Source organism: Rhinoraja longicauda, chromosome 1 (assembly GCF_053455715.1).
Source record: "Rhinoraja longicauda isolate Sanriku21f chromosome 1, sRhiLon1.1, whole genome shotgun sequence".
Lineage (NCBI taxonomy): Eukaryota > Metazoa > Chordata > Chondrichthyes > Rajiformes > Arhynchobatidae > Rhinoraja > Rhinoraja longicauda.
This window is the reverse complement of record NC_135953.1, coordinates 140354790-140369754: the sequence shown is the minus strand read 5'-3', so window position 1 is coordinate 140369754 and position 14965 is coordinate 140354790. Positions and strand designations below refer to the sequence as shown.

General features: G+C 50.9%; 1 protein-coding gene across 1 annotated transcript in view; it reads right to left on the bottom strand.

Annotated features, from left to right (window-relative positions):
* Window positions 1-5480: 5480 nt before the first annotated feature.
* Window positions 5481-14965, bottom strand: part of LOC144593876 (uncharacterized) — a gene marked incomplete at its 5' end in the record, with an annotated part of 10550 nt that continues 1065 nt past the window's right edge. Inside the window, 4 exons of the mRNA XM_078400036.1 lie at window positions 5481-5565; window positions 7181-7339; window positions 10467-10647; window positions 13335-13568. Of these exons, the coding sequence (XP_078256162.1) occupies window positions 5481-5565; window positions 7181-7339; window positions 10467-10647; window positions 13335-13568 (659 nt within the window). The remainder of the gene's footprint in view (window positions 5566-7180; window positions 7340-10466; window positions 10648-13334; window positions 13569-14965) is intronic.

The window sequence follows — 14965 nt, the reverse complement described above, 5'->3', positions numbered from 1 at the left end:
CAACTTGCGGGGTTAATGGTCTGAATCGAAGGTGGAAACGGACACATTCAGCTGTTAGTGTGGGGCAGGGGAACAATAAAAAAACTACAGGCCACAAATAATACCCACTGCACCATGATGGTGACAGAAAGACAGACAGACAGACAGAGCTGCCGTGTGACACAAATATCGTCAACGGTATATACCCATCAGCCAAAACATTATGAGCTGATGAGCCAAAACATTATGACCACCTGCCTAATATGCTGTTGGTCCTCCGTGTGCAGCCCCATACGCAGCAGGGTGCGATGCACTGTGTATTGTGACACATTCCTCCCGTGACCACCATTAACATTTTCTGTGACTTGTGCCACAGTCGACCTTCTGTCGGTTCGGACCAGACGGGATAGCCTTCATTGCCCTCGCGCACTAGGGAGCCTTGGGCGCCCAACACCCTGTCTGTCGCCGGTTTGTGGTTTGTCCCTCCTCGGACCACTGTCGGTAGGTACTCACCACTGCTGACCGGGAGCACCCCACAAGCCTTGCCGTTTCACAGATGCTCTGACCCAGTCGTCTGGCCATAACGATTGGCCCTTGTCAAAGTCGCTCAGGTCTTTACTCCTGCCCATTTCTCCTGCATCCAACACTTCAACTTCAAGAACTGACTGTTCACTTGCTGCCTAATATATCCCACCCCTTGACAGGTGCCATTGTAACAAGATCATCAATGTTATTCACTTCGCCTGTCAGTGGTCGTAATGTTTTGGCTGATCGGTGTATTATGTTTGGTTTAGTTTAGTTTAATTTAGTTTATTGTGTGTGACAAGGTGCAGTGAAAAGCTTTTTCATTGCGTGCAATCCAGTCAGTGGAAAGACTGTACACGGTCACAATCAAGCCATCCACATATCTCACGCTGCACAGAATCCCATCAACACAGGCCATTCGGCCCTCGAGTTCAGGGTTGCCAACTGTCCCTTATTAGATTTTTTTTTTAGATTTTAGAGCTACAGTGCGGAAACAGGCCCTTCGGCCCACCGAGTCCGCGCCGCCCAGCGATCCCCGCATATTAACACTATCCTACACACACTAGGGACAATTTTTACTCAGTCAATTAACCTACATACCTGTACGTCTTTGGAGTGTGGGAGGAAACCGAAGATCTTGGAGAAAACCCACGCAGGTCACGGGGAGAACATACAAACTCCGTACAGACGGCGCCCGTAGTCAGGATCGAACCTGAGTCTCCGGCGCTGCATTCGCTGTAAGGCAGTAACTCTACCGCTGCGCCACCGTGTCGGGACATCCCGTATTTTGGGCTAAACCGCCCTTGTACCGTATTAGGCCCGTGGGGCGTTGTAGGCCCGGACGCTGTAGGCCCCGACACTGTAGGCACCGACAGTTTAGGTCCGGACATTCTAGGTTTCCGCCTAACAGAGGTTGCGTAGCAACCCGCCTCCCGGCCCGGACGGCCCCCATTGGTGGAGCGGGGGCACGAGGCCGCTGGCTGGTTGAGGTCACGTGGGGCGGTGACGTCACCTTGTCGCATATTTGGGAGTGAGATAGTTGGCAACCCCTAGTCGAGTCTGTGCTAGGAAGTCCCTCCACAACAGCCCCCTCTTGCCGGTCTTCCTAGCCCACAAATCCTTTTGTCAAAGATCATAGAAACACACCACACAAAGATATGCCCTTCGGCCCATCGAGTCTGCACCACCCATTTACAATATAGTTATCCAATCCCATTTTATCCTCCTCACATCGACAGATACAGCATGGAAACAGGCCCTTCAGCCCACCGAGTCAATGCCTGTTCGCACTTAATTCCATGTGATCCCAGTTTCTCATCCACTCCTTACACACTAGGGGCAATTTACAGAGGGCCAATGAACCCACAAACCTGCACATCTTTTGGACGTGGGAGGTAACCGGAGAACCCGGTGGAAACCTACCTGGTCAGAGAGAACGTGCAAACTCCACGCAGACAGCTCCCGAGGTCAGGATTGATCGGGGAGCTGTGAGCCAGCGGCTCTACCCGCTGCACCAATTTTCTTCTGTCCTCTTCTTAACTTAATCACAGGAAATTTGCCCTAAAATGATTTAAAATGTGAGAGAGGATGGCACGGTGGCGCAGCGGTAGAGTTGCCGCCTCACAGCGCCAGAAACCCGTGCTCCATCCTGACTACGTGTGCTGTGTGTGTGGAGTTTGTACATTCTCCCCGTGGCCTGCGTGGGTTTTCTCCGGGTGTTCTGGTTTCCTCCCACACTCCAAAGACATTCATGTTCATAGGTTAATTGGCGGGTGAGAGGGTGAGCAGTGGTATGTTCAAAAAGGTACATCCTACAAAATCCAGGCTATCACAGTGGGCGGCACGGTGGCGCAGCGGTCGAGCTACTGGCTCACAAGGCCAAAGACCCGGGTTCCATCCTGACTACGGGTGCTGACTGCACGGAGTTTGTACGTTCTCCATGTGATCGCTGGTCTGGGCGGACATGGTGGGCCGAAGGGCCTGTTTCCATACTGCATGCCTAAATTATGATCTGCTTTGTGAGGGCAACATGGAAATCTGTTGTAGCATTTTGTCCCACTGGGGCGGTCACGGTGGCGCAGCGGTAGAGTTGCTGCCTTACAGCGATTGCAGCGCCGGAGACCCGGGTTCCATCCTGACTACGGGTGCTGTCTGTACGGAGTTTGTACGTTCTCCCCGTGACCTGCGTGGGTTTTCTCCGAGATCGGTTTCCTCCCACACTCCAAAGACGTACAGGTTTGTAGGGTTAATTGGCTTGGTAAAAATGTAAAAATTGTCCCTAGTGGGTGTAGGATAGTGTTAATGTGCGGGGATCGCTGGTCGGCGCGGACCCGGTGGGCCGAAGGGCCTGTTTCCGCGCTGTATTTCTAAACGAAACTAAGCCAATTAACTGACAAACCTGTACGCCTTTGGGATGTGGGGGGAAACCGGAGCACCCGGAGAAAACCCACGTGGGTCACAGGGAGAATTTACAGACTCCCCATACAGACAGTGCCTGCGGTCGGGATGGAACCCTACTCTTTTACCACTGCGCCCCCTCTTTCTCCCTTACCAAGTCACTGAAAAATATCAATGGTGTGATCTGCGACTCTCCAGATTAGCTGCCGGGAGGTGAATTCTCATGTTGTTCAGCCAGGCTTTTACCAGCATGTTGCCAGAACACAGTCAGGACTCAGAAAAACATTTTTTTTAAGTCCTCAACACAAGAGGTGTTGGTTTGCCAAAGGTATTTGTTGAAAAGGAATTTGAGAAGAAAAAAAGTTCTTAAAATAGACTGGATTCCACTAAGTGAAAGAATGAAGAGCATTGTTTCATTCCGATCTCTGAAGGAGTGGTATAGTGTGCGGCACGGTGACGCAGCGGTAGAGTTGCTGCCTCACAGCGCCGGAGACCCGGGTTCCATCCCGACTACAGGTGGCCGTCTGTACGGAGTTTGTACGTTCTCCCCGTGACCTGCGTGGGTTTTCTCTGGGCGCTCCGGTTTCCTCCCACACTCCAAAGACGTGCAGGTCTGTAGGATAATTGGCCTCAGTAAAGATTGTAAAATGTCCCTGGTGTGTTTAGGAGAGAGGTTGGCCGAAGGGCCTATTTCCCACAAGGTGTCTCCAAACCAAACATGGTGTCACAATCTCTCACTAACACCACGACAATGCAGTAGTCTCGTTCAATATATTTATTGTTGAATTCTTTAATTTCCAACACAATCTATTTACATTTTAAAAAACCCATATTTAAATAATATTAAATTACGAATAAATACTGATACATTCAGGAATCTTTGACAGCTTCTACACTGTGGAACATTAACACGTTGCTCAGAATTAGGAGGACGTGGGGTTCCACCCTAAATCCCAGTCAAGCGTGCAGTTCCAGCTGGTTTGGGCTACTACACAGTGGAGTTACTGAATCCCACCAACGTTGGAATTCACGATACAAACACTACTGGGAGAAACTAATCGTCTCTTCCTGCATTTTGGCTACAATCCTAACTGGATAATGAAGTCGCCCCTAGAGGGCCTGGGCTACAGGGGGAGGGAGAGAGAGGTCGGGCAGGCTAGGATTTTATTCCTTGCACCTCAGGAGACCGAGGGTTTCCTTCTATAGAGGTGTACGAGAGCGCGAGAGGAATAATTTGAGGAAGGACGTCCTTGCTACTGAGGCAGTGCAGCGTAGGCTCACGAGGTTCATCCCCGGCATGGCGGGACTGTCACACGAGGAAAGATTGGAAAGACTGGGCTTGTATTCACTGGAGTTTAGAAGGATGAGAGGGGATCTTATGGAGACGTATACAATTATAAAAGGACTGGACAAGCTAGATGCAGGAAAAATGTTCCCAATGTTGGGGGGGTCCAGAACCAGGGGCCACACAGTCTTAGAATAAAGGGGAGGCCATTTAAAACTGAGGCAAGAAGAAACTTTTTCACCCAGAGAGTTGTGAATTCGTGGAATTCTCTGCCATGGAAGGCAGTGGAGGCCAATTCACTGGATGAATTTAAAAGAGAGTTAGATAGAGCTCTAGGGCCTAGCGGAATCAATGGATATGGGGAGAAGGCAGGCACGGGTTACTGATTGTAGATGATCAGCCATGATCACAATGAATGGCGGTGCTGGCTCGAAGGACCAAATGGCCTCCTCCTGCACCTATTTTCTATGTTAGATAGGGTGAATGCACAGAGTCCTTTACCCAGAGTGGGGGAATCAAGAACGAGAGAGCATGTATTTAGGGTGAGAGGGGAAAGATTGAATAGGAACTAGATACCCACACAGATAGTGGTGGGTATATGGAATGAGCTGACAGAGGAAGTTGGTGAGGCAGGTACAATAATAACAACTCCAACAGCAACATTTGGACAGGTTCAGGAGGATTTGGATCAAATGGAACTAGCTTAGATGGGTGATCTTGCTCGCCATGGATGCGTTGGACCCAAGGGCCTGTTTCAGTGCTGTATGTCTCCACGACTGCAAGTTAGATCCAGTGGTCTTCAGTTTCCAGATGTCCAATGTTGACCTTTCTGCAACAAGAAAAAAAATCAAGTCCAGTCAGAACTAATTCAATGATAAATAGCCTGCCACTAATAGATTCAGTCTTGGACTCATTTCAGTGGAAACTGAGCCTTTCGTTCCCGATCCATGCCATCATTAATCCTATGGGTAAAGAAATAACTGCAGATGCTGGTACAAATCGAAGGTATTTATTCACAAAAAGCTGGAGTAACTCAGCAGGACGGGCAGCATCTCAGGAGAGAAGGAATGGGTGACGTTTCGGGTCGAGACCCTTCTTCAGCCTGGGTCGGAGCAGGAGGGGGCGGGACAAAGGAAGGACATGCACCTAGTTTCCATGTTTAACCCAGAGTACGGGAAATCACAGCATCTGGGTTGGCATGGGGGAGTTGGGCCGAAGGGCCCGTCACTGCTCTCTATGACAACTGCATCTACTCGGAGGAGGGATCCCGCCAGAGGGACTTGGACTTACATTTTCAAACCCCAATTGCATTCTCCGATCTCAGTTTCTGTTTCTCCTCGTTCACAGATTCACGTTCGGCTCTCATTTTCCTCCTCAAGCTGCAATAGGTCAAACAAGGCAATGAAAGCAAAGGTATTGCCACACCGGGGAGAAATAACGTAATGAGCAACACACACACACACACACACGCACACACACACACACACACACACACACACACACACAAAGCACTGGAGTAACTCAGCGGGTCAGGCAGCATCTCTGGAGAACATGGACACAGAGTGCTGGAGTAACTCAGCGGGTCAGGCAGCATCTCTGGAGAACATGGACACAGAGTGCTGGAGTAACTCAGCGGGTCAGGCAGCATCTCTGGAGAACATGGACACAGAGTGCTGGAGTAACTGAGAACAGGCCTCCACTGCCTTCTGAGGCAGAGAATTCCACAGATTTACAACTCTCTGACTGAAAAGGTTTTTCCTCATCTCCGTTCTAAATGGCCTACCCCTTATTCTTAAACTGTGGCCCCTGGTTCTGGACTCCCCCAACATTGGGAACATGTTTCCTGCCTCTAACGTGTCCAACCCCTTAATAATCTTATACGTTTCGATAAGATCCCCTCTCATCCTTCTAAATTCCAGTGCATACAAGGCTTCTCCCCATAACCCGTCACACCTGTTCTAATTAAGAACGTGTCTATCTCTGCCTTAAACATATCCACTGACTTGGCCTCCACAGCCCTCTGTGGCAATGAGTTCCACAGATTAAATACCCTCTGACTAAAGAAGTTCCTCCTCACCTCCTTTTTAAAAGAGAGCCGTTTAATTCTGAGGCTGTGACCTCTGGTCCTAGACTCTCCCACCAGTGGAAACATCCTCTCCACATCCACTCTATCCATGCCTTTCATTGTTCTGCAAGTTTCAATGAGGTTCCCCCCTCAACCTTCTAAACTCCAGCGAGCACAGGCCCAGTGCCAACAAACGCTCATCGTAATAAACCAATATCTAGCTCTGCCTGTTAGAAAGCAAACTACATTTCACCCAATCGTACTAGAAACATCGAAAATAGGTGCAGGAGGCGGCCATTTGGCCCTTCGAGCCAGCACCGCCATTCATTGTGATCATGGTTGATCATCCACAATCAGTAACACGTGCCTGCCTTCTCCCCATATCCCTTGATTCCGCTAGCTCCGAGAGCTCCATCTAACTCTCTTTTAAATCCATCCAGTGATTTGGCCTCCACTGCCTTCTGTGGCAGAGAATTCCACAAATTCACAACTCTCTGGGTGAAAAAGTTTTCTTCTCACCTCAGTTTTAAATGGCCTCCCCTTTATTCTTAGACTGTGGCCCCTGGTTCTGGACTCCCCCAACATTGGGAACATTTTTCCTGCATCTAGCTTGTCCAGTCTTTTTTATAATTTTATGCGTTTCTATAAGATCCCCTCCCATAAGATGCCCTCCTCCTGCACCTATTGTCTATTGTCTATCCTTCTAAACTCCAGTGAGTACAAGCCCAGTCTTTTCAATCGTTTCTCATATGACAGTCCCGCCATCCCGGGGATTAACCTGGTGAACCTACACTGCACTGACTCAATAGCAAGGACGTCCTTCCTCAAATGAGGAAGGGCATCCTGTGTGTACCGTTAAATAGTTGCGCACACCAGCGGGGACGTGAAAGCGTTGGGCGCTCAATAAAATGTGTGGAGGTTGTACTTACTGCAAGGCCATAGTGACGGTCACAGCAGCCAGGGCAAGGACGAACAGAGATACTCCGACAACGATCAGCGTCACCGTGAGGCCATCAAAGTGCTCCAGGTCTTTGCCCGTGTGCAACACCTGAATCCCACACCGCTCGTTCTGATAACCAGGAAGACATCTGCACGAGAGGGGACGCAAAACAAACAACTCAGCGGGTGGAACACGCAAAACCAACAGCCGTGAGCTAACACGGGTTGGCCAGCCTTACAAGACCGGAGGATGGGCAGGTTCCCGGCCTGTATAATACAGGGCTGCACGGTAGAGTTGCTGCCTTGCAGCGAATGCAGCGCCGGAGACCCGGGTTCCATCCCGACTAAGGGCCCTGCCTGTACGGAGTTTGTACGTTCCCCCCGTGACCTGCGTGGGTTTTCTCCGAGATCTTCGGTTTCCTCCCACACTCCAAAGACGTACAGGTATGTAGGTTAATCGGCTTGGTTAAATGTAAAAATTGTCCCTAGTGGGTGTAGGATAGTGTTAATGTGCGGGGATCGCTGGTCGGCGCGGACCCGGTGGGCCGAAGGGCCTGTTTCCGCACTGTATCTCTAAACTGAACTAAACAGCACACAAGACAAGGAGTCAAGGACAGGTGGAGTGGGCAGGTAGAGTGGGCAGGTGGAGTGGGCAGGTGGAGTGGGCAGGTGGAGTGGGCAGGTGGAGTGGGCAGGTGGAGTGGGCAGGTGGAGTGGGCAGGTGGAGTGGGCAGGTAGAGTGGGCAGGTAGAGTGGGCAGGTAGAGTGGACAGGTAGAGTGGACAGGGGATGGGAAGATGTGGCCAGTAGTGGGGTCCCGTTGTAGGTGACGGAAATGTTGGCGGATGATTTGTTGGATACGCTGGCTGGTGGGGTGGAAGGTGAGAACGAGGGGGATTCTGTCCTTGTTACGAATGGGGGGAGGGGGAGCAAGAGCGGAGCTGCGGGATGTAGAAGAGACCCTAGTGAGAGCCTCATGTATTTTTTTTTAGATTTAGAGATAGAGTGCGGAAACAGGCCCTTCGGCCCACCGAGTCTGCGCTGCCCAGCGATCCCCGCACATTAACACTATCCTACACAAACTAGGGACAATTTTTACACTTACCCAGTCAATTAACCTACAAACCTGTACATCTATAATGGAGGAGGGGAAGCCCCGTTTCCTGAAGAATGAGGACATCTCTGATGCCCTAGTGTGAAACACCTCATCCCGGGCGCAGATGCGGCGTAGACGGAGGAATTGGGAGTAGGGGATAGACTTTTTGCAGGAGACCGGGTGGGAAGAAGTGTAGTCCAGATAGCTGTGGGAGTCAGTGGGTTTATAGTAGATGTATGACACCAGTCTGTCTCCTGTTTCCTCTATAAAGTTTAAAGTCTAAAAGTCAATGTTATCTCTAATCACATCTGCAGGTTTGGTGCAGCAAAGAGCCCTGATACACATAAGCTGTCATCGAACCACGTTAAGCTAAGGACCAAGGGGTGGTGCAAGAGGCAGGAGTTGGGGGGAGCGGAGGTGCGCGGGAGCGGAGGCGCGCGGGAAATTCCAGGGCCGGAGCCCAGACAGTGCAAGGAGTCACTACAGCACAGAACCTTTTGCCCAGACTAAAGGAATCAAGAACCAGAGGGCACAGATTTAAGGTGAGGGGTAGGGTTGCCAACTGTCCCGTATTAGCCAGGACATCCAGTATATTGGGCTAAATCTGTTTGCCGCGGTCAGGACCGCCCTTGTCCCGTATTAGGCCTGGGGGCCGCTGTAGGCCTGGACACTGTAGGCCCGGAGGCCGCTGTAGGCCCGGACACTGTAGGCCCGGACACTGTAGGCCCGGGGGCCGCTGTAGGCCCAGACACTGTAGTCCTGGGGGCTGCTGTAGGCCTGGACAGTCTAGGTTAATGGAGTGTGTACGGGGAGCGGGGCCGAGTGTGTTCGCCTAACGGAGGTTGCGTAGCAACCCGCCTCCCGGCCCGGGCGGCCGCCATTGGTGGAGCGGGAGCACGTGGCCGCTGGCTGGGTGAGGTCACGTGGGCCGCGGGCGGTGACGTCACCTTTTGTCCCTTATTTGGGTGTTAGAAAGTTGGCAACCCTAGTGAGGGGGGAAAGATTAAATAGGAACTAGAGGGGTGACTTTCCACACAGAGGGTGGTGGGTATATGGAATGAGCTGCCGGAAGAGGTAGTTGAGGCAGGTGCATGTATAGAATAGGTTTAGAGGGATGTGGGCCAAACATGGGCAAATGGGCACAGTGCAGTTAAGCATGCGCAAGTTTGGCTGAAGGGGCCTCTTCTGCTCTCTGTATCTTCCACTTTGTTCTACCTATTGTGCTCAAGTTTGACTTAATTGTATTTATGTGTAGTATTAGCTAGTGTAATTTATTATCATGTGCACCAAGGTACAGTGAAAAGCTTTTTTGTTGCGTGCTATCCAGTCACGACTATAAACGTCATCCAGAAAGACTGTACATGATTACAATCGCGCAGTCCAGTTTCCAGATACAGGATGAAAGGGAATAACATCTAGTGAAGGGTACAGTCCAGTAAAGTCAGACTAAAGTTAGTCTAAGGGTCTCCAGTGAGGTAGATGGGAGGCCAGCACCAGCATGCAAAATCATGAGAGGAATAGACCGTGTAAATGCACAGTCTTTTACCCAGAGTAGGGGAATCGAGGACCAGAGGACATAGGTTCAAGGTGAAGGGGAAAAGATTTAATTGGAATCCGAGGGGTAACTTTTTCACGCAGAGGGTGGTGGGTGTATGGAACAAGCTGCCAGGGGACTATCCCATCGTTTAAGAAACAGTTGGACAGGTACATGGATAGGACAGGTTTGGAGGGATATGGACCAAGTGCAGGCAAGTAGCTGGGACATTGTTGGCCGGTGTGGGCAAGTTGGGCCGAAGGGCCTGTTTCCACACTGTATCACTCTATGACCGCTCTCTAGTTGGTGAGAGGACGGTTCAGTTGTCTGACAACAGTTGGGAAGGAACTGCCCCTGAATCTGGAGGTGTGCGTTTTCACACTTCCGTACCTAACCTGCCCGATTGGAGAGGGGGGGGGGGGGGAAAGAGGGAGTGACCGGGGTGAGACTGGTCCCCAAGTATGCTGGTGGCCTTGCCGAGGCAGCGATGGGAAAGAGGAGAAGAATCTGATTCGACTGGATGGCAGGCGTGACAAAGCTTTTTGCTGTACCTCAGTACAGGTGACAATAATAAGCCCAAACCTTCTGTTCCGATGACATTAAGCAAGGACATATAGACCGCGCCTCAGCACAGGACTCCACTCACATGCAAGACGGCATTTTCAGGTCCTTCAGGTACCGGCATTCACCATGGATGCAGTAATCCTTGTACGTGGTCTTACACGGATCCCGCTTTCTCCTTTGCCCATTTTTATTTTTCTTGCCCTTCCCCTTTCTCGGGCCCTTTCTCTTGCGCTCTTTGTTCTGGGGCTTGACGACAGCTTGCACTGCGGACACAAAGTCAGTGGCCGTTACTCACGTCGCGTTTTTCAGCGTTTTAGTTGGGAGATACAGCGCGGAAACAGGTCCACCGGGCAGCTGAGTCCGCGCCGACCGGCCAGCTGAGTCCGCGCCGACCGGGCAGCTGAGTCCGCGCCGACCGGGCAGCTGAGTCCGCGCCGACCGGGCAGCTGAGTCCGCGCCGACCGGCCAGCTGAGTCCGCGCCGACCGGTCAGCTGAGTCCGCGCCGACCGGCCAGCTGAGTCCGCGCCGACCGGCCAGCTGAGTCCGCGCCGACCGGCGATCACGCTAGTCCGACGTTATTCCGCCCTTGCACCCACTCCCTGCACACTGGGGGCAATTTACAGATGGGCCGACTAACCTGCAAACCCGCACCTCTTTGGAATGTGGGAGGAAACCGGAGCACCTGGAGGAAACACACGCACGCAGGGAGAACGTGCAAACTGCACACCCTTAGTCAGGGTCAAACCCGGGTCTCCGGCGCTGCGAATCGGGGACTCTACCGCTGCGCCACCGTGCCGCGTCTGAAGGTCGTGAGAAGGGGTGGAGTGCTTAGTCACATATAGGGTTGCCAACTATCTCACTTCCAAGTAAGGGACAAGGTGACGTCACCGCCCTGCGCCAGGCATGACCTCACCCAGCGAGTGGCCACACGGTCCCGCTCCACCAATGGCGGCTTTGTCACGCCTGGCTGGGAGGCGGGTTGCTATGCAACCTCCGTTAGGCATCGCCCAGGCCTTCGGGCCTACACTGTCCGGACCCACACTGTCTGGGCCTACAGCGTCCGGGCCTACAGTGTCTGGGCCTACAGCGTCCGGGCCTACAGCGCCCCCCCCGGGCCTAATACGGGACAAGGGCATTCCTGTACGGGACAAACCAATGTAGCCCAAAATACGGGATGTCCCGGCTAACTCGGCAACCCTAGTCACATAGCAACAAGTAGCAAAATGGTGCATTTTCAAAATTCTACCCGATGGAAACTCTGGACTAATTTGGGTGTAACTTTATAAGTCAACAATGGGGAGGGAACAGGAGATATCCTCTGCTAGGTCACATTGAACATAAACCAGTACAGCACAGGAACAGGCCCTTCAGCCCACAATGTCTGTGCCAAACATGAAGCTAAGTTAAACTGATCTCCTCTGTCAGCACATGATCCATACCCCTCCATTCCCTGCACATGCATTTGCATATCTAAAACCTTAGGAAGGAACTGCTGGTTTAAACCGAAGATAGACACAAAATGCTGGAGTAACTCAGCGGGACAGGCAGCATTTCTGGAGAGAAGGAATGGGTGATGTTTCGGGTCGAGCAACAAAAAGGATTTTGGGTGGCACGATGGCGCAGCGGGCCAGGCAGACTAGACTTGTATACACTGGAATTTAGAAGGATGAGAGGGGATCTTATCAAAACATATAAGATTATTAAGGGGTTGGACACGTTAGAGGCAGGAAACATGTTCCCAATGTTGGGGGAGTCCAGAACCAGGGGCCACAGTTTAAGAATAAGGGGTAGGCAATTTAGAACGGAGATGAGGGAAAACTTTTTCAGAGTTGTAAATCTGTGGAATTCTCTGCCTCAGAAGGCAGTGGAGGCCAATTCTCTGAATGTATTCAAGAGAGAGCTAGATAGAGCTCTTAAGGATAGCGGAGTCAGGGGGTATGGGGAGAAGGCAGGAACGGGGTACTGATTGAGAATGATCAGCCATGATCACATTGAATGGTGGTGCTGGCTCGAAGGGCCGAATGGCTTCCTCCTGCACCTATTGTCTGTTGGAACCATGTGTAGCAGTTTTTCTTAAACTGGTGAATGGTTCACCCAAGGGTGAATGAAACTAGAGGGGTGAATGAAGGGTGAGTGACTTAATATATATAAAATTATACACAAGGGAGAATGAGACCAAAATGACCAAAAAAACATTAAAAAATTTAGTCCAGGATGAATGAAATGTTGTGATACTCAAGGGTGAATGACAGTGAAATAGTTTAAGAAGCACTGACTACGTATGTCTTTCCACATATGTATGGGATGTGATAATGCATAATCTTTGGGTAGCACACAAGAAGAGCTTTCCCACTGTACCTCGCGGTACATTTGACAATAAACTAAACTAAGACCAATCTCCAACAATGCTCGAAGTCCCTTTCAACAGCCTCTCCAAAGGTCAGAACTCGTGCCCCATATCATCTGCTCAAGTTTTAATTTTAGAGATACAGCGCGGAAACAGGCCCTTCGGCCCACCGGGTCAGCGCCGACCAGCGATCCCCGCACATTAACACTATCCTACACCCACTAGGGACAATTTTTTTTTCTACATTTACCAAGCCAATTAACCTACAAACCTGTACGTCTTTGGAGTGTGGGAGGAAACCGAGGATCTCGGAGAAAACCCACGCAGGTATTGGGGAGAACGTACAAACTCCGTACAGACGGCACCCGTAGTCGGGATGGAACCCGGGTCTCCGGCGCTGCATTCGCTGTAAGGCAGCAACTCTGCCACTGCGCCACCGTGCCGCCCCCTAACACTGAACAAAAAAAGCTTTTCACTGTACCTCATTGTCACTACACGTGACAATAAACTCACCCAAATACTTGGTAAGAGAGTCTGCAGTCACTGGAATGCGCCACTTTCAACAGTGGGCTTACAGGTGATGCTATTGAGATCTTACATACCTTTAGGTAGAGACATCCCATCCTGAAGCTGCTCCTCGGATCCAGAGAGATCATAATCTTCTGAATAATCCTCCTCCTCCTCATCCTCATCCTCATCCTCCATTGAGTCTGTGAGCTGCTCTGGGACAAACTGGTAGGAGATGTGACCGAGGCTGATGGTAGAGACATTTGCTACTGGAAGTGCTGGGGTGGTCAATACTGGTCCCTCACCCTTGCCCGAAGGTGAGCCCGCCACTGTTAGGATTCAAGAGAGCTTCATTGTCATACATGTACCAAAATTGGAAGAATGAAATTCTTACTGGCTGCAGCATAACAGGCTTGTGAAGACAATGCTCATGCAGGGACTATCGCAACATTCACGAAGCAGGGGGGTGGATAGGACAGGTTTATGGGCTAAACGCAGGCAGGTGGGACTAGTGTAGATGGGGCATGTTGGTCGGCATGGGCAAGTTCAACCTCAGGGAACCTCAGTGAACGCTGTATCACTCCATGACTCGAACATGAACAAACAACTTACATGCAGAAGAGATTTTGAGGAAACAAACTGCTGGAGTAACTCAGCGGGTCAGGCAGCATCTCTGGAGAACATGGACACAGAGTGCTGGAGTAACTCAGCGGGTCAGGCAGCATCTCTGGAGAACATGGACACAGAGTGCTGGAGTAACTCAGCGGGTCAGGCAGCATCTCTGGAGAACATGGACACAGAGTGCTGGACTAACTCAGCGGGTCAGGCAGCATCTCTGGAGAACATGGACACAGAGTGCTGGAGTAACTCAGCGGGTCAGGCAGCATCTCTGGAGAACATGGACACAGAGTGCTGGACTAACTCAGCGGGTCAGGCAGCATCTCTGAAGAACATGGGCACAGAGTGCTGAAGTAACTCAGCGGCTCAGGCAGCATCTCTAGAGAACATGGATAGGTGACATTTAGCTAGGGACCCTTTTTTTCAGACTGATTTTGAAGGATCGATTGATCGAAAGACACAGCATAGAAACAGACCCTTCGGTCCACCGAGTCCACACCAACCAACGATCACACTCTTCCCAGTTATTCCACTTTCACATCCACTCCCCCGCACACTGAGGGCAATTTACAGAGGGCACTTCTTTGGGATGTGGGAGGAAACCGGAGCACCCGGGTGAAACCCACGCGGTCACAGGTACAAACTCCAAACAGACAAGTGCCCGAGATTGTGTGTGGAAAAAATTCGAGAGCGTTTCAACTGTGTAGGAAGGAACTGCAGATGATGCTAGTTTACACCGAAGATAGAACACAAAACGCTGGAGTAACTCGGCGGGACAGGCAGCATCTCTGGAGAACAGGAATGGGTGATGTTTTGGGTCGAGACTCTTCTTCCGAATGTGAGATGTACCGAAAACATAACAATAAAATTCTCTCTTGCATCAGCATAACAAGCTTGTAAACTGATAAGCTGGTAAGACACTCACAGATAGCGTATAATAAGCAAACATAACATCAGAACCGAAACTGGGCATCAACCCTACCAACTGCGCCTAGTTGTTGAATCGGAGGCAGCAACACAGTGACAGAAACAAATAACTGGGAAAAAGGTTAGATGAGACTTTTCCCAAAGTTAGATGAAACTTTTCCCAAAGTTAGATGAGACTTTT